General features: G+C 48.4%; 1 protein-coding gene across 3 annotated transcripts in view; it reads left to right on the forward strand.

Annotated features, from left to right (window-relative positions):
* Positions 1–27,460, forward strand: part of LOC135912586 (uncharacterized) — a 254,346-nt gene that overhangs the window by 53,183 nt on the left and 173,703 nt on the right. For all 3 annotated transcript variants that reach the window (XM_065445081.2, XM_065445082.2, XM_065445080.2), the window contains exon 5: positions 17,851–17,914. In XM_065445081.2, coding sequence (XP_065301153.2) covers positions 17,851–17,914 — 64 coding nt within the window. The remainder of the gene's footprint in view (positions 1–17,850; positions 17,915–27,460) is intronic.

The following is a 27,460-nucleotide window of genomic DNA, read 5'->3' on the forward strand; positions in this document are numbered from 1 at the left end:
AGCTGGCTACATGGCTGCGGAGTTTCAACCTGAGGGCCTCAAATTTTTGGAAATCCTAAACGGCTGTCGAACTGCTGCTAGTGCGGGCCTTGTGGTAATAAGCTCTAGGCAGGCCTGCAAACAGCGGGTCGTAATTGGCCGTGTAGCATGCCAGGTGTTTGTCAAATCCTAAGCGTCATCTTCGTTCTTCAAACTAGGCTGTAACGACCGTCCGTCACTTCATTACCTCGCAAAGGGGGGGGGGGGGGTGAGGGTATTGCCCCTTGCTCCAGAAATCCAGTGTGCCTCACCGCGGGGATCATTGCCCTCCACTGTTTGTTGGAACCGAGGTGGCCGCCCGACTGGGGCGCCACCACGGCCGCTCGGCAAACCTGCTTTTACTTTTGAATAAAGTCAGTCGACTCTCCGTTGTCAATCTGTCAAAACATCTATTCTTTACCTCCGCCATACTAAGCTCCTAACAAGTGGTTACCTAGGATACTTACGTTTTTTTCGAACGCTAGCCATGGATAACGCTGCTCGTACTCCGGCTGACAGAGGCGAGGCCACGATATTACGTCTCCTGTCGTCGCTGCAGAGCTTCAGCTTCCCAGCTTTTGGCACAATAATCCCCGAGCTTGCTTAATACAAGTAAAGGCCCGTTTTCTAATCTGGCGCAATAATTCACAGGCAACAAAGAACCTGAATGTCGGAGATGCCATAGCCGACTTTCTTGCGCATACGCCTTCGGCCACTGCATACAACGACCTGAAACGTGCGGTCCTGCAGCGCCTCGAGCCATCGCAACAGAGTAGGCTCCAACAGCTTGTCCACGAGGAACTCGGCCGCCAACAACCTTTACAACTCCGGCAACGGTTGCGTCAGTTATTGTGTGAGCACTCCTCAAACGAGAGCCAGCCTACAACTTTGCGCCAGCTGTTCCTGCAACACCTCCCACAGACCGCACCTATGGTACTCGAGAGTTCCGACGAGAGTCTCCATCGGCTAAGTGCACTCGCTGACCGCATGTGAGACTGCTCGTCTGCGGCACACTTACCTATCGCCAATGCGGGAGACTCAGAGCCAGGAGACCGACTCTCGCGCCTGGAGGAAACAGTCGAACGCCTTACCAGTTCACTGGAGAAGCTGACGACGGGGGCCAACACTGGCGGCTAAAATCAGCACAACCATTCGCCTTGACAGTCTCGCGGTGAACCTAGAGACTCGTCGCGGCTGTTGTAGTGGAATCACCGTAGCTTTCGCGAACAGGCAAGTCGCTTCACCCACCCCTGTTCGTGGACAGGAAACGCACCAGGAAGTCGCTAACGGCGGCATGCGACATCGGCCCTCGCGCAAGCCGCCCATTCTGCGTAGTCCACCGCATCCCCGGCCCCCTACTCGTCGTCGACACCCTAGCCCAGGTGTCTATTGTTCCTGCCACGGCTGGAAATAGCCAACGCGGCAAGTCCACACCCATGCTCCACGCATCAAACAGCACTTCCATCTCGTCGTATGGGCCGTGGTCAGTAACGCTAGACATTGGACTCCGGCGCTTGCGCAGATGGGTTTTTGGGATCGCAAACGTCAGCTTTGCCATACTGCGTGCAAACGTCCTTAGCCATTTCAACGTAGACACGCGTTCGCGATTGGCGTATAGAGGTTAACGTCCTGTCACTCGATATACTTGGCCTGCCGTCCAACCTGACCTCATTTGGTATCAGCACGCTTCGGCTGGTCTCAACGTACGACAAGATACTTGCTGAGTACCCGCAACTCACAAATCCCTGATACAATGCGCTGCCCGTGAAGCACAAGGTGACACATATATCTTATCACCACCCCTCGCACACCTATCGGAACACGTTCACATAGGTTCGAAGACGCCCGCGGTAAGATGGAACGCATGCTTCAGCTCGGCGTTATTCGTCGTTCCTCCAGCAATACGTCTTCACCTGTCCATCAGTTTCCAGAACAAGACCGTGGCGACTGGCAGCCTTGCAGTGATACAGAGCTTTCAATGCTGTCACTACTCCGGATCAATATCCCCTTCCTCAGATATATGACTTGGGCACTCATCTCGCAGGAATCAAAATATACAGCTAGATCAATTTGATCAGTGTGTGCCATAAAATTTCTGTCGAACCCTGCGACATTTCGAAGACAGCAATCATTACTCCATTTAGCCTATTTGAGTTTGTCTGCATGCCTTACGGTTTACAGAATGTGGCGCAAGCTTTTCAAAGGCTCATGGACGATGTTACGTGCGGACTCCCGTTCATTCTCATCCATCTTTATGACATTCTCATTGCAAGTCGCACAGACCTTCGCCTGTAACACTTCTATTTGAGCAACCGGATGAACACGGCCTGGGCATAAAGCACCAGAAATGCATTTTGGGAGTTACTTTAGTTTTTTTGCAGATAAATTTTTAGATCCACCCTGCTGCTTCGCCTCTCCAGGTCAGTGAGCATGCATTGCAATTGGTCCCCTGAGTTACTAAGCAAGGCAATATCATCAGCGAATCGCAAGTTACTAAGGTATTCTCCATTAACTTTTATCCCCAATTCTTCCCACTCCAGGCCTCTGAATACCTCCTGTAAACATGCTGTGAATAGCATTGGAGATGTCGTATCTCCCTGTCTGACTGTCTGACGCCTTTCTTTACAGGGATTTTGTTGCTTTCTTTATGGAGAACTATGGTGGCTGTGGAGCCGCTATACATACCTTTCAGTATTTTTACATACGGCTCGTCTACACCTTGATTCCGTAATGCCTCCATGACTGCTGAAGTTTCGACTGAATCAAACGCTTTCTCGTAAGCAATGAAAGCAATGAAATCTAGCATGGCGCTCTTTGGCCACACCTGGCCCTTGCGCCAATAAACATCATATATTCATTCATTCAAAGCTATATATAAGGGTTCGTTTTATTCCGCACATTTCTCTATCACCTTATTGATAGTGTGAATGTGATCTATCGTTGAGTAGCCTTTACGAAATCCTACCTGGTCCTTTGGTTGACAGAAGTCTGAGGTGTTCCTGATTCTATTTGCGATTACCTTAGTAAATACTTTGAAGGCAACGGACAGTATGCTGATGAGTCTATAATTTTTCAAATCTTTGGCGTCCCCTTTCTGATGGATTAGGATTATGTTGGCGTTCTTCCAAGATTCCGGTATGCTCGAGGTTATGCGGCATTGCGTTTCAGTGCAGCACAAAAGGCACCCACTAGCATGTGCATTAATTGAGAGAGACAGGGCCAACATGAATCCGATGATTCAGGCGCACAAAGATCTACTACAACTTCTCGAATTTTGGTTCTCAGATACCTCTTGCCCTCCATGGCGACTCGGAGCTCTAAAAATTGAACTTTTGATTGAGGGAATGATTCGCAAACGAGATATGTTTATGGTAGGCGCACAACTGGCGTTATACCAAATATACGTTCGATACCCTGGCTTTACTCAAGCGTATACAAAGAGTTCTTGCCTAAAACATTATTCTGCAGCTGGCTTTGTCATTCCAGAATGGAACGAAATACAAACATTTAAACTATTTCACGTTACGTCATAAACAACAGCAGAGCTTTTTGCAATATTGTCTTTGCTACGCTACATAAATTCAATGCAAAAAGGGGAACAAGGGGTCATTCTTTGTGACTCGCAGAGAGCTTTGTCTTCACTTCACAGTGACGTCAGCAATTCACAAAATTTGTCATTAGTTAACGAGATACCTATAGAACTCACAACATCAAGTGAAGAAAACTGCACACTAACGTTTCTATGGCTACCTGGCCACTCCTATATCCCTGGGTGTGTTGCAACAGATAAGGCAGTTGGACAAGCACATGTTAATAACTCCACACATGGTCGGCCTCTAACAGAGGCCGCATTGCGCCGCATACTGAGACAGATATCAGCCCGTGGTTGTAAAGTGACATGGTTTGATCAAAACATGAAAAGTGTCCATGTATTTCTCATTGACCCATCACTTCGATTCCAAATCCTGTGCACACTAAATGCAACCAGAGCCTTTGAAGCGCTGATTCACCGTCTGTATCTCGGTACCGCGTACACAAAACACTTTCTACATAAAATTTGAAGAGTTGATAGTGTAGAATGCACTTGTGGCCACGCTGATGAAGATGTACAGCATATTCTGCTAGAATGTCCATGACACGACACACACATACGACGCTTAGCACTTGATTTAGTGGCATTAGGTCGCAGGCCCTTCAGCCACAGGTCGATCTTAGGTCTTTGGCCAACAAACTCATTGCAAAGATGAGCGTTACTGGCCCTTCGAAGATTTCTAGAAGCGAGAGATATTCTCGGAAGATATTGAATAGAGTGTTTAGATGTGATAGCGCATTTTATGTTTTTTTTTACCTGGCTTTGGCCATTCCAATGCCTAGCTTCTGTAACTTCATAAAACTTAATCTGTGATTCCTTATGTGCCGTTAGTTTAGGCTAAGTGACCGGACTTTGTGTTTACGTAAGTACACATATGTGACAGGACTCTGCGTTGCTGTGTTAATGAGTTGAATTTGTTTTAGTGTGGCATTAGTCTACTTACGTCGCTAGAATGTGTTTTTATGATTTGGATTTGTCTTTCACTTATGCTGTGACATCAGTGTACTTACCGGAATTAGATACCGGAATTACTGTTGTTATGATCTATTTTTGTTATTATTTATTTCTTTTTCCTAAATGCCTATTTGAAAACGAGTAGCCGGCGCCAATTAAAGCAGACACCATTTCCTAAATGCCATATAATAAAAGAAAACATAATATTGTTACGTAGGAAGACGCAGATGAAAAGCAATGTACAAGTATATCTACAAGAAAATACGCCGCGCTTGGCCAAGAGGCAACAGCCCACGCTAGCCTCTAATCGTCGTCATCGTCTTCACCCTGCTCACCTCTGTTAATAATACTGCTCGTAGCACTACCCCTGGTGGCAAAAGCGCCGTACCGGAGCGACTAAACACTGGACTCGGAAGCCATGTAGTAGGCCTTGAGCCTACTGACATGCACAACAGCACTAGATGCCAGATGAGAGGACGAGGCTGAACCCACAGGAGCAATTTCAAACGTCACAGGCGTCACCTGGCGCAGTACGTGGTAGGGCCCTGTTTAGCGCCAAAGGAGCTTCTCTGAAAGTCCGACGTGTCCAGAGGGCGACCGCAGGAGCACGAGTGTACCCGGAGAAAACCGTACGTCACGATGGCGGGCATTGTACTGACACTGCTGAGTGGTTTGTGAGGCCGTCAGTCGAGCATGGGCAAGCTGGCGTGCATGGTCGGCGAGGGCGATGGCGTCGCGCGCATACTCGCTTGTTGAGATCGCAGCAGGAGCAAGTGCCGCATCTAGGGGCAAGGTAGGTTCGCGACCGTACTGTAAATAAAATGGAGAAAATCCGGCGGTGTCGTGCTGGGAAGAAATGTACGGAAATGTTACGTAAGGAAGGGCAGTATCACAGTCGTGGTGGTCCTTGGAAGCGTACTTGGACAGCATATCGGTAAGAGTATGGTTTAACTGCTCTGTCAGACCATTGGTTGGAGGATGGTATGAGGTAGTCAGCATGTGTTGAATGGAGCAGGAACACACAATGTCGGCGATAACTTTCGAGAGGAAGTTTCGACCACGGTCAGTAAGCAGCTGTCGCGGGGCGCCATGAAGCAAGATGATGTCACGCAAGCGAAAGTCTGTGACGTCAGTGGCGCAACTGATAGGAAGAGCCCGCGTGATAGCATATCGGGTGGCGTAATCAGTTGCGACGGCTACCCATTTGTTCCCATAGGATGACGTGGGAAAGGGACCGAGGAGGTCTAATCCAACACGAAAGAACGGCTCTACAGGGAAGGTGATCGGCTGGAGGTGACCGGAAGGTAGCACCTGAGGTGTTTTCCAACGCTGGCAGGGATCACAGGCAGCAACATAGCGTCGGACGGAGCGAGCGAGACCAGGCCAATGGAAGCGGCGGCGGACGCGGTCGTACGTGTGGGTTACCCCAAGATGTCCTGCAGTGGGTGCGTCATGCATTTCAAAGAGCACAGTCTGTCGTAGATGTTTTGGCACGACAACAAGAAGATCAGAGCCCTCAGGGAGGAAGTTCCTTCGGTACACAATGCCACTCTGGAGGACATATCGGCGAATGGATGCGTCGGTGTGTGTAGAGCGCAGACGCTCGATAAGTGCTCGCAGCAATAGGTCTCGGTACTGCTCATCGGCGATGTTAGCGAAGGCAGACACAGAGAAAATGCCGTTGGCGGTACTACAATCGGCGTCGTCAGGCTCGTCTACCAGGTAGCGAGACAGGCAGTCAGCGTCCTTGTGTAGTCGGTCAGATTTATAGGTGACAGTATTCGAATATTCATCGAGGCATAAGGCCCAGCGAGCGAGTCTTCCTGTAGAATCTTTCAGTGAGCATAACCAGCAAATCGCGTGATGGCCTGTGACAACAGAAAAGCGTCGGCCATATAAGTATGGGCGGAATTTCGCAAGCGACCAAACTATGCCCGACACTCCCGCTCAGTGATGGAATAGTTGCGCTCCGCGGGTGAGAGGAGCCTGCTGGCGTACGCGATAACACGTTCGTGGCCACACTGGCATTGTGCCAGTACTGCATCAATTCCGTGACCGCTGGCATCAGTACGGACTTCGGTAGGCGCAGAAGGATCGAAATGGGCCACAACGGGAGGCGTTGTGAGAACGTCGATTAGATGAGAGAATGCAGAGGCCTCGTTATCCCCCCACTGGAAAGCGGTGCCTTTCTTCAAAAGCTCGGTTAGTGGTCGTGCTATGGCGGCAAAAGTTTTCACAGAATGGCGGAAGTACGAACAACGGCCGATGAAGCTACGCACATCCCTGACGCACTTCGGAACAGGGAAGTGCGTAACAGCATGGTTCTTGCCTGGGTCCGGTTGCACTCCGTTCGCGTCAACGAGATGTCCAAGGACGGTAATCTGACGACGGCCGAATTGGCACTTCGATGCGCTGAGTTGCAGGCCGGCTCGACGAAAAACGTCCATAACTGATGAGAGGCCCTCGAGGAGCGTAGCGAACGTTGGGGAGAATACTATAACGTCGTCCAAGTAGCACAGGCACGTGGACGATTTGAAACCGTGAAGAAGGGAGTCCATCATGCGTTGAAACGTGGCAGGAGCGTTACATAGACCGAACGGCATCACTTTGAATTGATAAAACCATCGGGTGTTACAAAGGCAGTCTTTTCGCGGTCGGGATCGTCCACGGCAATCTGCCGATAGCTGTAGCGAAGGTCAATAGAGGAGAATTAGCGAGTACCGTGGAAGCAGTTAAGGGCGTCATCAATCAGAGGTAGGGGATACACGTCCGTTTTGGTAACCCTGTTAAGGTGCCGAAAATCCACGCAAAGGCGCCATGAGCCATCCTTCTTTTTGACCAGTCCAAGTGACGTCCATGGACTACATGACGGTTCTATAATGTTCTTGGCAAGAATTTGTGACCTTCTGCGTGAATAACTTGACGCTCAGCCGGTGACACTCGATACGGGCGGCGATGAATAGGAGGGACATCGCCGGTATTAATGCGATGTTTAACAGCTGTCGTTTGGGTCAAAGGACGATCGTTAAAGTCAAACATATGGTGGTAGGAAAACAGAATGCGGTAGAGCTCACGAGCATGCTCGGACGGCAAGTCGCGCGCAATCATTTTCTTTAAGTCGGCGATGCTACAAGTTGCCGACTGCGATGGTAGAGGAGGTTCCGATGAATTGTCGTCTACTGCAATAGATTCTACTGAGTGATCCTCGAATGAGCAAAGCTGCGCCAGAGACATCCTGCGTGGCAGCACTTGCGTCGTGAAGCCAAAATTGACCACTGGCAGGCAGACGCAATTCGCCGTAATAGATAAAACGGTATGAGGTACTGTGATCTCGTGTGTACGGACATCTTGCATAGGAGTTGCGGTGTAGTGACCGTCGGAAACTGGCGGGGATGACACTAAGTCAACGTAAGTCAGTGCCAAAGGTGGCAAGCGAACGAAGTCGACGGAACTGAGGCGACCGGGGTGTGGTTTAGCGACATCCAGAACAGGCAGGTGAAGGCGGACAGTACTAGCGGAGCAATCGATGAGAGCAGAATATGCGGAGAGGAAGTCTAAGCCGAGGACGATGTCGTGGGGAGAGTGGGCGATGAATGTGAATAGCACAATAGTGGAACGATCGGCGAAGGAGGCGCGGCTGGTACACATACCAATTACGGGGGCTGTTCAGCCATCGGCGACACGGACAACAGGCGTCGTGGTGGGCATGATAATTTTCTTCAGCCTGTTACGAAGGTCAGCGCTAATTACCGACAAATGCGCCCCAGCGTCCATAAGTGCAGACACAGAAACACCATCGACTTGCATGTCAAGAAGGTTCAGATGAGTGGGCAACGTCAATAGAGGCATTGGCGGCGTAGGGAGCAATGCAGCGTCATCTCGAGGCGCTGCATCGTCTAGTTTTCCGGCTGGGAGCGGCGTCCGAAGGAAGTCGGCGAATAGGAGCGACGGGGCTGGGGAGAGCGAGATTGTCGTCGTTGGGGCGAAGGCGAACGTGAATAGGGGTGGTTCGGTGCAGGAGAATCAGCGGCGGCATTATCGGAGCGTGCGACATAGGGACGAGAAGGGCCACCTGGGGGGCGAGAGTAGGCAGTATGAGTAGACCGGGTGGGGGAACTCCAGCGACTACGACAGTGCCGAGAAATGTGCCCGATTCTATGACAGGGAAAACAAATGGGCTTGTCATCAGCAGTGCGCCATTCAGATGGGTTGCGGAAGCATGGTGGGTAAGAAGGTGCGGGACGGGGCGGGATCGAAGAAGCCGGGTGGGTATGAGGGCGATGGGCCGAGCAAATGGTGTGAAGACCCAGGTTTTCGTACTCCTGGCGGACAACTGCCTGGATCAGGGAAACCGTGACTGCAGATGCGTTGGTGGGACTGGAGTCGAAGGCAGCCGGATAGGCGGCCTCGATCTCACGCCGGACGATCCTGGTATCAGGGGCAGTGTTGTTGGGACGAGGAGTGCCGTCACAGGAAGATGTCGCTGGGGTGTTGGGCAGACGGGCAAACTGGCAGACGGGCAAACTGGCAGACGGGCAGACGGGCAAAGTTCCAGGCGCCGGCACTCTTTTATAACGGCATCCACCGTCGCCACGTTGCAAACGAGCAAGTTGAAGGCGTCATCGGCAAGGCCTTTCAGGATGTGGGAAACCTTGTCTGACTCAGTCATGCGTGCGTCAACTTTGCGGCACAAGCGCTATTTTCCACGAGCTCGGCATACAAATAATATACAAATGCCTTTATTTCCATAAACGTACAATTTATGGGGGATTTAAGGAAAAAGTTGCTCGCAGCAACTTGACGGGTCTTAAACCCGGTCTGAGGGCAGCAGCAGAAGGCACAGGCACTGATTTAGAACCGACAAAACAATACATAAGCGAAAAAAAAAGACAATGACAACTTGGCTTAGACAGTATGCCAGCAAACAGAAGTGCAATGGACAAAAGAAAGAAAAAAAAAGAAAAACATTACACATCATAAAAACTACGCGAATCCACAGTTTACAGTATTGTACAAAAGAAGCAGCAATAGAACAAGGTAATCATTGTAGGAAAGAATAAGACATGATTTGACAGAGGCTAATATCAAATTGAGATGTGTGACGACAGTCTACTTCAAAAAACAGTCACAAACAACACATTAAATCGTCTTCAAAATGTCACTGAAATGCTCATATAGATGCGATACAGGACAGGAGGTGACATCTATGTTGTTACATTTAAGCGTGTTTAATAGGCGTGGTAAGCGGTGGTACAACATTTGAAGAGAATAGTTAGTGCGAGGGTGCGGCACATACCAGTGTTCAGGTGACCGTGTACTGTATTCTGTTCTGTTTCTAGTTAGCTGTGCTAACGATGTGATGTATGGCTGGCTTTGTTTTGCTTCTGTGCGATAGGCTAGTAACAGCCTCAACTGCGACAGAGAATGCAGTGTGAGTAAATTCAACTGTTTGAATAGAGGTGCAGTGTGAGCGTCTACTGAAGCATTACAGATACTACGTATTGCCTTTTTTTGAAGCAAGAATAACCGGTTTATATTCGTAGCAGACGTCGTACTCCACACGAGGCAGCAGTAGTGTACGTGACTCAGGAAGAGAGCGTTGTACAAAAGAAGTTTGACCTTGCGTGGCAGCGGTCTTAAGCTGAAGAGCGCCCCAGCTACTTGCGCAAGTTTGCCTCCAAGGAAGTCGATGTGATTAGTCCATAACATATGGCTGTCAAAAAAGACGCCTAACGTCTTCGCAGACTGAACAAGCTCAATTCTTGAAGAACCTATTATAATGTCGGTCTCTAAGCTCACACCTTTATTTTTTGGTTGAAATAAAATAGCTTTTGTTTTGTCAGTGTTAATTCTTAAGCCATTATCCTGTGACCATGTGTGTATTTTTTTAAGAACAGAGTTTGCAGTTGAAACCAGCCTTTCAACGTTGTTCGATGAAAAAAGGAGCGTAGTGTCATCTGCATAAATAATGTATTTAGGTTCGCTATCGACAAGAACAAGGTCATTAACGTATATGTTGAAAAGCAGGGGGCCCAATATGCTTCCTTGGGGAACACCAACTGTTACTTCCTTGAACTGGGAGCAGATGCCATTAATTTCAACGAGTTGATTCCGCTGATTTAAATAAGATTTCACTATATCCAAAGCAATACCACGAATACCGTAGTACTCTAGCTTCTTTAACAAAAGTTCGTGGTTAATAGAGTCAAATGCTTTACTGAAGTCGATAAGAACCCCGAGCGTGAGCAGCTTGTTTTCAAAATTTTGCAATATTTGTTCCTTTTGTGTTAGTAACGCGAGCTGGGTTGACCGTCCCTTTCGAAAAGCATATTGACAGTCAGTGAACAGGTTATGTTTTTCAAGGAAATCTGAAATACGCCGAAATATTATTTTTTCAAGTCTGTTGAAAATACTGGAAGTATGGAAATGGGTCTGTAATTAGATATCACAGTTTTATTGCCTTTTTTAAACAGAGCAAGTACTTTAGCTGTCTGCATTTTGGCAGGAAATACCCCAGATGTCAGGCAGAGGTTGTAAATGTATGTTAAAACAGGCGATATAATGTTCAAGACATGCTTTACAGGTGTAATCTGTATGCCGTCAATGTCACACGACGTGGTATTACGCAACTCAGAAAATAAATGGACTAGCTGAGACTCAGTAGTAGGATATAAGAATATACTATCGGGGCACCTGACCTGAACATAGCGGGTGGCATTTCTGTGCACACATGAACCAGCTGCATTAACAAAGAAATTATTAAAGTAATCGGGAAGCATTTCATCCGGGATGATAATGCCATTTTCAAAAATCTCAATATTTGCAGGCGACGACGGCGCTCGGTTTAACAGAACATTTAGTTTTTTCCGAGTTTTGCGACTATCATTTTGACAAGACATGAAGTATTCATATTCATAAGAGGCCTTGGCTTTCCGAAGCTCATTTGTTAGTTTATTGCGGTAGCGTTTAAATATGTGTAGATCGGTTATATTACGAGACTTAACAAACTGGTTATAGAGCATGTTTTTAAACTTTATTTTGCGAAAGAGGTCATCCGCGATCCACGGTTTGCGAATGTGCGATGATCGCTTGCGTCTAGTTCGCAGAGGAAAGTTTTCCTGGTAACACGTGATGAAAATACGTAGAAATTCCTCATATGCTGATTGTGCACATTGTGTGGCATATACATCGCTCCAGTCAAGTAACTGAATCTGTCTGCGAAACGTTTCGAGACGGTTTGGTGTAATCACTTGGCTGGGGAAAAGGCGCTGTCTGTTTTTTTCAGTGCATCGTTTGAAACAGAAAAAAACGGGCATATGGTCGCTCAGGTTACATGAAAGAACGCCGGCTTTTATGATAGCCGTTGAAACATTGGTGATAAACAAATCCAGGCAAGTTGACGCGGCATAGGTTACTCGTGTTGGATCGCGCCTGCATTCCAGCACACGTTAATGTAATCTGTCAGCCGTTCTATCGACTCGTCGTATAGGTTGTGGAGCGTTTTATTGGTTATACCTTCGTGGTCCGACGCCGATTTTCTGTTGAGCTTGTGTAGTACCGCCCTCAGCTCTGCTACGCTAATGTCGTCATCTAGCTGCGCATTCCTCTCCCCCGCGTACACCGGATGCGCGACGGCGCTAGACGTAACGGGTTCGCACGGCTTCTAGAAAATCCGCGGACGTGCCTTCGTAGTCGTGTACTAGCCTGTTGATCTTATGCGCGTGCGCTGATTTGGGCTCCTCAAGATCCAAGAGATGCCGGAGGAGGTGCCATGTCTTGGCCATTCCTAGCTGGCTCTCTATACCATTGCACGTCTCCTCCCATTGCGTTTCGCATACCTGCAATGCATGTTCTTCTATGTCCATGTTTAGCCGTGCTATGCGTCTGCGTAGCGTTCGATTGTGTCGTTGACGCTTCCACCTGTTTTACAGGCTGCGCTTGGCTTCCCAAATGCGTAGGAGTTTACTATCTATCACCTCTAGTTGTACTTCCTGCAGTACTTGCCGCGTTGCCGCTTCAACGTCTTTCCTTAGCTTCGCGGTCCAGCTCTCTATGTCGTCGATTGCCTCGCTGTCGCGATTATGCTCTTTCCAGGCTTTGAGGAACGCGTCCCATTCCACAGCCGATAGCGGTTGCCCTTGGTGCCATCCCGATGGCCGTGGCGATGGTAGTGCGGTCCCACATCCACCTGGATCTCGGTCATCGAGTGATTGCTACCCAAGTTCTCCTGCGTGTTATGCCACCGCGTGCCAACGACGTTCTTGGTAAACGTGAGGTCGGGCGAAGTGTCCGCATATACGCTGTTGCCCTTGCTTGTGGGCATGGAAGAGTCTGTAATGAGCTCCAGCCCCTCATTCTGCGCGTCTTCCCACAGGGGCTTACCCTTGAGCATTTCGTGCGCGTATCCCCACGACGCGTGAGGCGCGTTGAAATCACTCGCGATGATTAAGGGCCCGTCGCCAGCTGCTTGCCTTTGGGTCTACTGTACATGTTCAATACAAACAGGCCGCGCCCTTTCGTCGGAATAAGCTCGATCAGTACGTGCGGTATCCTAATGTTCTTGAGTTCGCGTTGCGCTACGGTGAGGTTGCGTCTTACTAGTGTTGCAGTGGCCGGCGGTGCTCCCGCGGTCACGGCCTCGTCGATCGCTTTGTAACAGGCAAGCTTGGCCGGGTCGTTGGTTTCTTCAAATAGTATTTCATCCTATCATTCCTGGTTGCGTAGGAATTGTTGAAGATGCCCCCGTTTCCTCCTGCAACCCCTGCAGTTCCACTGCCAGATCGTGTACGTGTTCTGTGTGTTACGCTGTCGTGGGCGTTGTGTTTGTGTGGTGTCGTGTCGAGCCACGGTGACTGTCCACATTATTATTTACCGTCCGGCTGATCCTGCACCTCTTCGTCTGGTACTGGCCTAAGGTACGGTTTCCCAGTCGTCCGTACCAGGCGACCCACTCCTCCCGGGAGCCGCATTTCAATATAGTCTATCCGCTATTGCAGCGTCGCGACTATTTGAGTCAGTTGTGCTATTGCACTGCTCAGCTGTTGGGTTTGCGTGGTTTGCTGAGCTACTGCGCGGTTCAGTTGCGCTGTTTGCTGCGCTCATTGCGTCGTCATCGCGTATACCTTGTCTTCGAGTCTGTCGACTGTTCCGGGTCTAGCGCCTTGCGTTTGGTAGGAGCTGGTTGCGCGTCCTGCGCCTTCATGACTTCCTCCGCGCTCTCGACCGTTTAAGCAGCCGCGTCTGCGGCGACGGGTTTGGTCAGAAGAGGAGGAGAGGGGGTTGTTGGGGCCCCCTTTAACGTGTTAATTGCGTTCTTTAGCCTAGCATTTTTCTGCTGTAGTGTTTGGATGACGAATTCTAACTGATCCCGTCGCTTCTGTAACAGGCGTTCTGTTCCGCAGTTGCTACTCTGAGCGCTACTGCTGCTTCTAGTTGCTCCGAGGTTTCTATTAATGGCAGTCTATGTTCGCGATAGCGGCGCACGAGGCGCGCCACCGGAGGCGACCGCCGCCCAGCTCACCTATGGGGGTTGGATGGGGGGTTGGATCCTCGTCCTCCTTAAGCTGCAGCTGCATAGCTGGCACGGACCATCGAGGTGCTGCGAGGCCTCACCGAGCGGGGAGGGAGCCGGTGCGAGAGCGGGCTCGAGAACGAGCGCGGGAGCGAGTGCGGCTACGCGCACGGCTCTCCCTCGAGGCCGAGCGGCTGTCTCAGTGTGGGGCGTCGTTGGCAGCTCTCCGTAGTCGTAGGTGCTGCTGCTGCCGTAAGCGGCCGCAGCCTCCTCGCGCATTCTGCGTTCCCGTTGTCGTCGCTTGACTATAGCTACGGTGTCTTGTACTTAGCTTTGCACTTGCGGTCCCCAGGTGGGGTGACCCTTCCCACACAGTTGGCCCACTGGTTCGCACCGATGATCGTCGGGCGGGTTGCTGCATCCGCACCCGCGGCACTTCTTTTCGTTAGGGTTGGGGCACACGTTGGTCCTGTATCCCAGACGACCGCACTCGTTGCACATGTCAATTTGTTTCTTGTAGAGAGAGCACCTCATCAACATCCCGCCTAAGTTCACGTAACGGGGCACGTAGTAGCCGTCAAAGAGGATGACCACGTTGTTCGTGTTCCCCAAGCGCTTGGTATACAGGACGTTCGGGTTACGATTACGCTTTATTAACAGAAACTATTGTGCTTAAACATTTCTGGTACAGTCTGTTCCCCATTCCACATGTTGCTGCACGTGATTTAAGACCAAAATACCACTACTGCATTTCTTGCTCCTCAACTCGGTACGGAAAGCGCACACGTCAATACTATGTACCTGCCTGTTTCAATAGTATGCCACCTAGTGCATTCCGCATGAGTACAAAATACACCACGAAAAATATTTTGCCATATGTCTCCGCGTTGCTTAATTCCTACCCCATAATGATTTCATCGAGTGTTAATGTCCTAATTTTGCATTACTGTCATCCCTTTTGATGTCGTAATAGTTATGTCTCTATATCTGTCTCTCTGTGCTGTTAAAGCTTTCTTTTTGTTTGTTTGTCGAGTTCGTTGCAACATCTCTATTTTCCTTTGTTTTGCTAATGTTTGCTGTCTGCCAGGCACTGCCACTCAAGCCCTTGGTGAGGCTTTGGTAGGCCTGATTTTGGTGTACGAGAATTGATATGAATAAAAGTACTGTCTGTCTGTCTGTCTGTCTGTCTGTCTGTCTGTCTGTCTGTCTGTCTGTCTGTCTGTCTGTCTGTCTGTCTGTCTGTCTGTCTGTCTGTCTGTCTGTCTGTCTGTCTGTCTGTCTGTCTGTCTGTCTGTCCACCTGTCTGTCTGTCTGTCTGTCCGCCGGTCTGTCTGCCCGCCCGTCTGTCTGTCTGTCTGTCTGTCTGTCTGTCTGTCTGTCTGTCTGTCTGTCTGTCTGTCTGTCTGTCTGTCTGTCTGTCTGTCTGTCTGTCTGTCTGTCTGTCTGTCTGTCTGTCTGTCTGTCTGTCCGTCCGTCCGTCTGTCCGTCCGTCCGTCCGTCCGTCCGTCCGTCTGTCTGTCTGTCTGTCTGTCTGTCTGTCTGTCTGTCTGTCTGTCTGTCTGTCTGTCTGTCTGTCTGTCTGTCTGTCTGTCTGTCTGTCTGTCTGTCTGTCTGTCTGGCCTTCCGACCGTCCTTCCGTCCGTCCCTACGTCCGTCCGTCCTTCTGTCTGTCTGTCTGTCTGTCTGTCTGTCTGTCTGTCTGTCTGTCTGTCTGTCTGTCTGTCTGTCTGTCTGTCTGTCTGTCTGTCTGTCTGTCTGTCTGTCTGTCTGTCTGTCTGTCTGTCTGTCTGTCTGTCTGTCTGTCTGTCTGTCTGTCTGTCTGTCTGTCTGTCTGTCTGTCTGTCTGTCTGTCTGTCTGTCTGTCTGTCTGTCTGTCTGTCTGTCTGTCTGTCTGTCTGTCTGTCTGTCTGTCTGTCTGTCTGTCTGTCTACGTTGGTTCACGAGATTTCTAACAACGTCCGCCGGCTTTTGGTCTAGCGATATGCCCTGATGATACCTTTGACGTGTTCTCCGGAGCCGCTCTGAAGGCGCTTGCTTCGAACTCGCGGTCGCCAATGCGCAACTTGCAAATGCTGCCGTATCGTCTAGCGCGATCTTCTGACGGAGGGCTCACCACTATCACGTTTTGACGCTCGCTGAGACAAACGCTGTCCTCTTCAGCTGCCTCACGTACCATGCCTGCTACGTTGTGCATGCAGCAATGGACGCGGACCTTCTGGTAGTTCGACACGTTGATACCGTTCCGGAATCGCACGATAATCTTGTAGTCGTCTGTGGGTAGGTTCGGCATTCTGCTCGTCATGGGGATCTTCGCACGTAGTGCGTCGCTTTCTTTATAGACGACGCCTCCTTGGAGAACGCTGTCGTGGCTTGCTGGTTCGTCGCCGGGTCGTCCTCTCCCGCCACCTTCTAGGTGTTACGCTTGATCTCGCACCATCCCTGCTGTTTTCAGAGCTCCGTCGGCGATATTTCTTCCCCTTCGATTTGCGTGACTTCCATCTCGGGAGCTGGCGCAGAGGATCAGGGCTCCGCTGACGCTTAGGCCTACCGTGCCTTGTCTACCAGCCTGGCTGTCGTGCCGACGTGGCGACGCGGGAAATCTTCGAAAAGTGGCCGGGCTCACCTGCCAAAATCTGGTATCGAGAGAGTCCGTAGAACTTTCGCAAGTACCTGGGAATACAGCGAACAGGATAGCTGTAGAGAATTCGCTGAAAACCATAGAAAATTTGCGTAGCCAGTTCGACGCGCGTCCGCACTCCGTGGCCTCCTAGCGGTTCCAACCCAACCAAACGCATACAAAAATACTTAAATAATACTGTGACAAGGATGACCACACGGAGGCTTAAATCATAAAACAGCTCACTGGATTCAGTCTTGCGACTTCGCGAGGGCGACAGCTGTCCGGCAGGGTAAAAAGTTGGAACTGCCCTTGTAAAGTGCACTTGGCACGCATAAAGAATGCAAGAATGCAAATTTGATCGCAATATCAGGCACTGCTTCACCGCACGCGTAATGTGGAAGTTTCACTTCCATCTTGCTCATTATTTTTAGATTTACATTCGCCGTGATATATTTCATAAATTATATTTCCACAATTCCTACCTGCGTGATAATCTTATATCATCTCTTACCACATTTACTCTCGCATTGGAAATAGCCATAAGGTTAGAATAATTCAATGCCGCACCAGAACTTGTCACGACTTACTTATTCCTAGGACCTTGCAGAAATGGAACCACCTTCCTGGCATGGTTGTCGCAATCAAGAACAACTCAAAGTTTCGTTCGGCCTTATCAGACAAGATCACTCCTGGATACAAATAACTAATAAATTTTCCTGTAATACCTAACCACCTTCTGCTGCTTTGTTATTTACTTATGTATATGTTTCTTATCCACTACCCTCTGTAATACTTCGGTCTTGAGGGAAGAATAAAAAAAAATAAAGCATAAGTATTTTATCTGCCCTCGTTGTCTGTTAATTCGAATTGCTGGGACAAACAAAAAACATTCATTTACGCCGAAGTATTTGTACCTGCCTTGACTTAAGTGCAGTTTAGTGGAATATATTACAGTACACTGTAACTAAATTAAAGGGGTTGTGCGAGGTTCCGAGCGCGTCCGTACTACATTGCGCACAGATACAGTCATGTGCAGAAGCACCGTCACCGATAGCTTTCGCTTGACGGGCAAGAAAAGTTGTTTGCCAGTATAGCGTACACGACATGGATGCTTCGTACGGAAGCGCACTTAATCACTTTTATTTTACGTTTTAGGGCCTTTTTAACAAAAACAGAGGCGTCGGTGAAGCAAGTAATAGCTGTGATATGGGCCTCAAAGGTAAGTTGGACATTAAGTTACCCATCGTTACCTCACCCTTAATGAGCACGCTTAAAGGGCGAAGACGCTGTAACCTTACTTAAAAACACACAAAAAGATGGTCCGAACATATATAGATGAGCTGAACCTGAGACTTTAGGCGTTCTTGAACGGCGTCTGAAGCTCATGTGAAAATTTTGAACAATACAAACCGCTATTGTTAGAACATCCCAGCAAATTGTGCTGTGTAAAATTTAACATTTTCCTAAGTTCCGCTTTGTGAGGGTGATGTCAGTGGAGCAGTTAACAGTTGCAGAGAAATTTGCCTCTGGAACTTTCAAGTCCTTGTATTTGCGCCGAGGTCTGCGCGACGAGCATCGACTTCAAAAAACGGGTGAGCCTATCCTACACTGTCTTGGGTATGGCACAACGGCTGATGACTATGACAAATTCCCATGGCCTTGCAACACTTTGGGAAAGCTTTGCTTTTGAAGGAACTCACGTTGCCCTTATAAGCTGTGCCGGGAAGCCAAACGTGGGGAATTTCTGTGGAACTAACTTGGGATAGGGAACCATTGCGCCCGCTCCGTAAATGTCCCTGTCACCATCCAAAGGAACTGCTTTCGCCGTGGGCTTTGTTAGGGTTGGCGTCTGACACCACGTGGCGACAGGAATTTCGCCCAACCTTCTACCAGGATTCACCAAAAGGAGGGTTGACTTCTCCTGCGAGGGTTAACGTCAGGCACCTTGAGCACAAAGGGCCTTCTACCAGGATTCGTCGAAAGGAGGGTTGACTTCTCCTGCGAGGGTTAACGTCAGGCACCTTGAGCACAAAGGGCCTTCTACCAGGATTCGTCGAAAGGAGGGTTGACTTCTCCTGCGAGGGTTAACGTCAGGCACCTTGAGCACAAAGGGCCTTCTACCAGGATTCGTCGAAAGGAGGGTTGACTTCTCCTGCGAGGGTTAACGTCAGGCACCTTGAGCACAAAGGGCCTTCTACCAGGATTCGTCGAAAGGAGGGTTGACTTCTCCTGCGAGGGTTAACGTCAGGCACCTTGAGCACAAAGGGCCTTCTACCAGGATTCGTCGAAAGGAGGGTTGACTTCTCCTGCGAGGGTTAACGTCAGGCACCTTGAGCACAAAGGGCCTTCTACCAGGATTCGTCGAAAGGAGGGTTGACTTCTCCTGCGAGGGTTAACGTCAGGCACCTTGAGCACAAAGGGCCTTCTACCAGGATTCGTCGAAAGGAGGGTTGACTTCTCCTGCGAGGGTTAACGTCAGGCACCTTGAGCACAAAGGGCCTTCTACCAGGATTCGTCGAAAGGAGGGTTGACTTCTCCTGCGAGGGTTAACGTCAGGCACATTGGGCACAAAGGGCCTTCTACCAGGATTCGCCGAAATCAGGGTTGACTTCTCCTGCAAGGGTTAACGTCAGGCACATTGGGCACAAAGGGCCTTCTACCAGGATTCGCCGAAATCAGGGTTGACTTCTCCTGCAAGGGTTAACGTCAGGCACCTTGCGCACAAAGGGCCTTCTACCAGGATTCGTCGAAATGAGGGTTGACTTCTTTCCTTGCTTGGTAATGCAGGAGGAGGGATCCTCTGTTTGTGCCTGTCACGTGACATCGACGGAAGCAAGATCCCGCCCACACTTGTAGAGAGCCTTTTTAAGGGGCTCCGAAGTGTACTTTTATTTAGTTCATGCTTTTCTTATTTTCTTTCAACTACCTCTGAATAAACCGTGCAAGTTTCGCACTAGCAAATCGTCTCGCCCTTGCTCGGTCGCCATGGTCTACTGGATGACTGCATTCCGCCGACAACGTCACGCTACCCAATAAGTAATGTCGGTCGAGCTTCGGTAGGCAGGCGCCGCTACTTCGCGGCAGCAGTACGGTACGCTACCCTGGAGTACGCAACAGCTTGTTGGCACGGCCCTATGAGCCATTAGCCAAGTTTCATGTAGACCATGCAAGTTAGAAGTACCTCCCACGAGCCAAGAAGTGTCTTTTGCCTTTTTACTCTGCCCAATCTACAACACTAACGAGGGGCATCGCGTTTCAGTTTCTGGATACTGCGCACCGAAAGCCGTGCCCGCATAGAATGCAACACAGCTGCCAAATATCAGATTGGCCGCCTACTGGCAGCGGGATTCCCTGAGTTTGTTAGTGTGGGGGCCGAATCTCTCTTGCAGTAGGTAAAGAACAGAGCACGAACGGAAAGGAGGGAGACTCAGCGACACACGGCGAGACCTTTAATCATGCTTTACGTGCATAAAGCCTCGCCGAACCTGAAGAAGGCTGCAAACAGAAATTGTATTCCCGTGGTCTTTACGTTTCCTAATAAGCTTTCTAGGTTCTTCCCTCCAATTTGCGCTGACGCCAAACCAGGCCGCCAAACTAGGCGTTAACACCCCAACTTTAGGTGTGCAGCAGGAGTTGTATATTCCATTTCTTTGTACTGCGGAAATGTGTGCATCGGCCAAACCGAACGGGCTAAGGGGCATGCGGTAAAACCAAAGAAAATAGATGACGAATATGCATACTTGTTTGCTCATATCACTACGTGCGATTACTAGGAGCGATTTCGTGAAACTACCATCTTAGGCAAGTCGGAAATTACATAGCTCGTGTGGATTCAGAAGCATCCTTTATCCACAAGAATTCAAATATCTGTATAAGAGAAGCGTCTATTCTTTTACATAGGGCCAATTATTCATCACTTCAGATGATGGCAAAGGGGGAGTGGCACTTGTAAGTGGCTCATTTTATAAATTTGAAGTGTGTGTCATTTCAAATAAACGGTTAGTAGCAGGGCGCTTGTCCTTGTCTTTCGTGTCCTCGTGTGTATGTGTACTTTTCTGTGCTATATCTGGAAGTAACTACGTTAGACCAACTAGCCCAACAACGGTTCCTCTCAATCCGAAGCTAAATTGTGGTGATTGAAATCAAACACGCCACACGTCAGTGGATCTGCTGTTTCGATGTCTCGGCTCGAAATTTCCCTATATTTTTGTAAGATGTTTCTATTTGCCTCAACAAGACCAAAAGCTAGGGAAATTTTCCCAAAGTTGGTTGTACTAACCAGAGGTGGCCTGCAGATTTATTTTTTATTTTTATTTTTTTTCTCAATATTGTTTCCTCCCTTCTCAGAGCGCAAGACTGTGTCAAGACTGTGACTGGGCCGTAGCAACGCCCAGTCCCGCTCAAAAGCATCACGGCTTTGGCGGGCCGACAAAATATTTGTTTGTATTGCCACGTGGCAGTGATGGTTAAGAAGGCAGCAAAACCTTAATAACGACACGGACGTTTTTTTGGGCGAACCTGTGCCCTCAAAAACAGGCTACACTCAAAGAACAACGGTGTCGGCGAGCACGATCCGCGGTCGTTGAAATCCGATCAACGGGTCAAGCGCGTCGGCTTTTACACATCAATCGTCGAATGTTCCAGATTAATCGTGGAGAGCCGCACACTTTCCACAAAGCTCAACATTATTCCCGTCGCGCCCACATGCAATCAGATTACACAAGGTTCGGTCACAGACAGTGGATGGAACCATCGATAACATTTCAGAAACTTCCGACACATGCAAGCGCGTCCTGCGCTGTGCAAAAACATTTGTTAGGCGGTGAAACGTGTCACTCAATGAAGACAAGTACACGTGTCAATACTCCATACCCCCCTCTTAAAGAGGCCATCAACGCGATGCTGCAAGCAAAAAAAAAAAGCAATAGCGCAAATCACTCGTAGCAACGAAAACAACAAAATAGGGAAGTTCGTCAGCGTCCGTAAAAGGGTTTAAGACGCACCACGTGGACGACTTTAGATCGTCCGCGGCGCCGCTGTGAATGCAAAATGCTGGCTTGCACAACCTCATAGTCCAGTGCGCAAATACGTCGGATGACTTTGTAGGGTCCGGAATAGCGTCGCAGTAGTTTCTCACCGAGTCCTCGTCGGCGTATCGGGGTCCATAACCAAACACGGTCACCGGGCTGGTACTCGACAAAGCGTCGTCGGAGGTTCTAGTGTCGGCTGTCGGTCCTCTGCTGGTTCTTGATCCGCAGGTGGGCGAGCTGTCCGGCTTCTTCCACGCGCTGGAGATAGGTAGCGACGTCAAGCTTCTCCTCGTCAGTGACGTGCGGCAGCATGGCGTCGAGCGTCGTCGTCGGGTTCCTGCCGTAAAGCAGCTTAAACGGCGTGATCTGCGTTGTTTCTTGCACTGCCGTGTTATAAGCGAATGTTACGTACGGCAGGATGGCATCCCAGGTCTTGTGTTCGACGTCGACGTACATTGCTAGCATGTCGGCGAGCTGTTAGTTAGTTAATTCGGGTTTAATGACGCAAAAGCGACTAAGGCCATGCTGCGCCAGTCACAGGACAGTATAAGATCCAATGTTAAGGTAGTTATTGCTGTATTACCTTAAAGTCGATGTAGATAATCGGTTTCGCCTAAAAACAACAGGTTAGTGAATGGCAATAGTGGGTCATCGCCCAATATTAAGGCAGGGTGCAGAGGTATATGTAATGATACAAATTTTTGAAATGTTTCTGTCTCTGTGTTTCAGTGTGTGGGCATGATATAATGATGTGGGTTACCGTGAGCGTTTCGTGACATTTCTCGCATGTTGGTGGACTTTCGTTTCGAAGTAAAACGTTATGTGTTAGATGCGTGTGTCCAATTCGAAGTCGACATAACATTACCTCATAGGACCGTTCTTGGTGAGTGCATGATTTCCAGTCTCGAAGCAGGGGTTTAGTTATATGTAACTTGTTTATTACGCACGAGTTCCATTCTTGTTGCCATTTTGCCGCTAGGGCCTTACGAACCGCTCTGATGCTGTCTTTGTATGGAAGTGTTATGTGTGTGATGCTTTTGTGCGCTGCCATGGATGCGCTTCTATCTGCAGCTTCATTCCCTGCTATCCCAACATGGCTTCGGACCCAGCAGAATCGTATGGTTCCTTCGTATTTTTTGTTAGACACTATGTTTAAGATATGGCCAAGCAGGGGTTCAGACGCGGAGTTTAAATTAAGGGCTCTTAGGGCACTTAACGAGTCGGTATAAATGATAGCATTCTTCTGCTTGCCGGAAGTAATTTTCTTAACTGCCATCCATATCGCATAAACTTCGGCGGTAAAGACTGAAGAAAGATTATTTATGCGAATTTCTATTTTCCCAATTTTTTGTTACGATCCCGACACCTACGTATTCTTGTGATTTAGAGCCGTCAGTGTAAAATTCTGTGTAATTTTTCTATTTTTCTTGGATAGCTCGGGACTCTTGTATTATATGCTCTTGTGGAATGTCTTTTTTTATATGTGTTAACGTCCAGTCACACAGCTGTGTAAAATTGCACCACGGGGGCAATCTTGCTGGTCTTTCGGCAACATGCAGGGCTTCGGGAGGAACATCATAGGTCTGACAATATTGTTCGTGTCTTAAGATGAGTGGCCGAATCATGTTTGGTTTATTTGTGTAGTGTATTCGTGATTGGCACTGTGTCACGATGTTGTAGGATATATGTTGTGGTGATGACCGAATTCTTAGTATATAGCAAAGTGTAAGTTGTGCTCTGCAGTGCTGTAATGAAGGCTCATTAGCGTCAACGTATAAACTTTGTACAGGCGATGTCCTGTAGGCACCGCTCGCCAGTCGTAGGCCAAGATTGTGAACTGGATCAAGTCGCTTGATGTAGGACTGCCTAGCTGCACCATAAACTACACTAACGTAGTCGAGGATGCTACGTACAAGGGACCGGTATATACGTAGTAGACATGTTCGGTCAGATCCCCAGTGCTTATGTGATAAAACCTTGAGGATATTTACCGCTTTGTTTGCTTCAATTTTGGTTGCGTTATTGTGGGCCAGAAAGTTCAGTTTAGTGTCAAACGTTACACTTAGAAATTTATAGTGTTCTTTTACCGGTAGCGTTGTACCATGCAATGTGAGACCTGGAGTACAGTGTAACACTCGCTTCTGGGAAAAGAGAACTGTAACAGTTTTGTGTGTTGAGAACCGGAAACCATTTTTGTTAGCCCATTGTGTAAGATTGTTTATCGTTATTTGTAGTTGTCATTCACAGGTGGGTAAGCTTGAGGCGCGGCAAGCCATTTGCAAATCGTCGACATATATTGAGTGCAAAGAGATGATGGGATGATTTTATTCCCAGAGTTCATTTTGACTATGAAGAGCGTCGTGCTCGGAATGCAACCTTGTGGAACGCCATTTTCTTGTGTGAATGTGCGCGAGAGTATTGTGCCAAGACGTACTTGAAATGTTCGGTTTGACATGAAATCGCATAGACAATTTAGGATTCTTCCGCGAATTCCCATGTCAGCCAGGTCTCTCAAGATTCCGTACCGCCATGTGGTATCATATGCCTTTTCAAAATCAAAGAAAACCGCGAGGCAGTATTGCTCGTGAAGGGACGCGTCACGTATTTCATGCTCTAGTCGCACGAGATGGTCAGTGGTGGAACAGCCCTTTTTGTATCCGCACTGGTGTTTGTCTATTAGGTTTCTTGTTTCTAGGATAAATGTGAGTCTTATGTTTATAATGCTCTCATAAGATTTGGCTAGACAACTTGTTAGTGCAATGGGTCTATAGCTGCTAGGGGATGTAGCGGGTTTACCAGGTTTTAGAAAAGGAATTACTACCGCTTTTTTCCAATCTGTGGGCATTACCCCAGACTCCCATATCTTATTGAAAAATTCAACAAGTGCCCCTACCGATGCTTGGGATAGGTGTGCCAGCATCGTGTAGTGCACACGGTCAAGACCTGTTGCCGTTTTTTTACCAGCAGAGGGAACTCTGTTCAATTCATGTATTGTGAGGGGTTTATTGGGCATTTCAGCTGAAGCCCCAGTGGTAGGCAGCCTCTCTTTCTCAGCTGATTCTTTATATTTTAAAAATGTACTTGAATAGTTTGCTGAGCTGGATATGTTATGAAAGTGTTTACCTAATAAGTTGGCCTGGTCCTGTAGTGTTGTTTCTGTGCTTGGACATGTAAGTAGTGGTATAGTGTATGATGAGTACTCTCCTCTAAATTTCCTCACCTGGTCCCACATTCGTTTTGATGTGACTGTACTATTGATTGAAGATATGTAGTTTTGCCATGATAATTTTTCTGTATTTCTTCGAATGTATCGTGCTTTGGCTTTGCCCTGTTTGAAATTTAGAAGATTGTTATAAGTGGGGTACCTTCGTAGAACTCCCCAGGCCTTATTTTGTTCTTTTTCGGCTTTGGTACATTCGCTCGTCCACCAAGGATTTAGCTTTTTGCGCACAATACGGGAAGACTGCGGTATCGCCTTTTCTGTCGCTGTGATTATGACTTCAGTGATTTTTTTATTAGCTTCATCAATACTGAGCTCTGGCGACAAGACATTTTCCAGTTTCGCGTTCTGCATAAAAACCTGCCAGTCAGCGAGCTGTAATTTCCATCGGCGTGGTCTAGTTACTAGGGTTTGTGGTGATGATAGGTGTTTAATGAGTGCGGGTAAGTGGACGCTACCATATGGTGTGTCGAGAGCTTCCCATTTAAAATCAGTAAAAAGAGAGGGTGAACAAAAAGCTAAATCTAAACAACTAAAAGTGCGGGAAGTCGGTGAGAAATAAGTTGGCGCACATGAGCTTAAAAGACAGATATCGTTTGACAGAATAAAATCTTCAACGAGTTTAGTCACTCTTTTGACTATGAAGAGCGTCGTGCTCAGAATGCAACCTTGTGGAACGCCATTTTCTTGTGTGAATGTGCGCGAGAGTATTGTGCCAAGACGTACTTGAAATGTTCGGTTTGACATGAAATCGCATAGACAATTTAGGATTCTTCCGCGAATTCCCATGTCAGCCAGGTCTCTCAAGATTCCGTACCGCCATGTGGTCAAAACTGACTAAAGAGTTACTCTTTAGTCAGTTTTGACACTGCCCCAAAGAGTACAATGAGCGTTAAAATCTCCTACTAAGACAAATGGCTCCGATAACTGATCTGTTAAATTTTCTAAGTGTTTGATAGTAAAATGTGTGTGGGGTGGAATATATAGTGAGCAAATGGTGATTGTTTTGTAGGATAGAATGGTGACAGCTACGGCCTATAAAGATGTATTTAATGGGACATTTCGGGTAGGAGTGCCGCCCTGCACGACTATAGCCACTCCACCTGACAACCGGTGGGAACATTCGCGGTCCTTTCGGACAACGGTGAAGCCTTTAAGGAATTGAGTGTGTTTAGGGCCTAAGTTTGTTTCCTGTAGGCAAAATGCGACTGGCGAAAAGTTATTTGTTATGTCTTTTATGTCACCTAAATTGCGAATCAGTCCTCTACAATTCCAATGCACGATAAAAGCCATAGTGGCAGAATTGAGAATGGTAATTTACATATATGTGCTAAGTAACTGTAGGTGACATTTGTTAGTGGGAATGTACTATTGGAAGAACGGTAATCGTTCAGGTTACCGGTCCCTTTGTTCGCGTAGTTATTGTCAGTTTGTCTTTCTTAATGCGCTCCAGAGAGCGCTGATGTTTTGGCGTCGATGACGCCGGAGTTTTGGTGTCGACATCCATAACCTTCTCCGAGGCGCTGGATGATCGAACACCGGGTGCTGAGACGCGCGTCTCAGGCCTGGGAGTTCGATTTAGCCTGGGGCCCTGTGGGACCGGGGTCTGCAGGCCCGTCTGTGACGGTGATGATGATGGAGCAGCACTGGCTGCTGCCACCAAGGGGACGCATGGAGTTACTACTGGGCCACTGACTGCGGTCCCTGTAGACTCCTGAGACCACTGCGGTGCTGTCCCCTGCCGCACCGCACTGGCGTAGGTTGTTAGAGGTAGGTGTGCTAGTTTCTTTCTTGCTCCATAAAAGGAAATCTTCTCTTTCACTGTGATTGCAATTATCTCTTTCTCTTTCTTCCAGCAGGGGCAAGATCTTGAATATGCTGGATGCTCTCCTTTGCAGTTTGTACAGCGTGGAGCAGCATTGCAGTTCTCCGATTGATGGTCATTGGCACTACACTTTGCACATGTCGATTTACCTCTGCATGATTGCGATGCATGTCCGAATCTCTGGCACTTGAAACACCGCCTCGGGTTCGGGATAGACGGTCTTACGTTGATCTTAAGATAGCCTGCATCAAGTGTAGTAGGTACAATACTGGTACCAAAGGTAAGTATAACGTGTTTGGCCGGGATTTGTTCGTCTTTTCTTCGGAGAGTTATTCTTTGAACCTTTATTACATTTTGTACTTGGAAACCTTCCAGGAGTTCTTCATCGCTCAAGTTTAGGAAATCTTCTGATATTACGCCTCTGCTTGTGTTAAGCGAACGGTGTGCTGAGATTGTGACTTTGATGTCTCCGACACAGGTGAGATCAGCGAGATTTTCAACTTGATCTTTGGTTTTGAGTTCAAGGAGGAGGTCCCCACTTGACATCTTTGAAGCTTTGTATTGTTCTCCGATTTTTTCTATTAGGCATTTTGCTATTAGGAATGGGGATAGTTTCCCATTAGCAGAGATCCTTCACTGTGGATCACATGGTAGCGTGGGAACGTTTCTGTGGTGGTTTTCAAAGTGAAA

Source organism: Dermacentor albipictus, chromosome 9 (assembly GCF_038994185.2).
Source record: "Dermacentor albipictus isolate Rhodes 1998 colony chromosome 9, USDA_Dalb.pri_finalv2, whole genome shotgun sequence".
NCBI lineage: Eukaryota > Metazoa > Arthropoda > Arachnida > Ixodida > Ixodidae > Dermacentor > Dermacentor albipictus.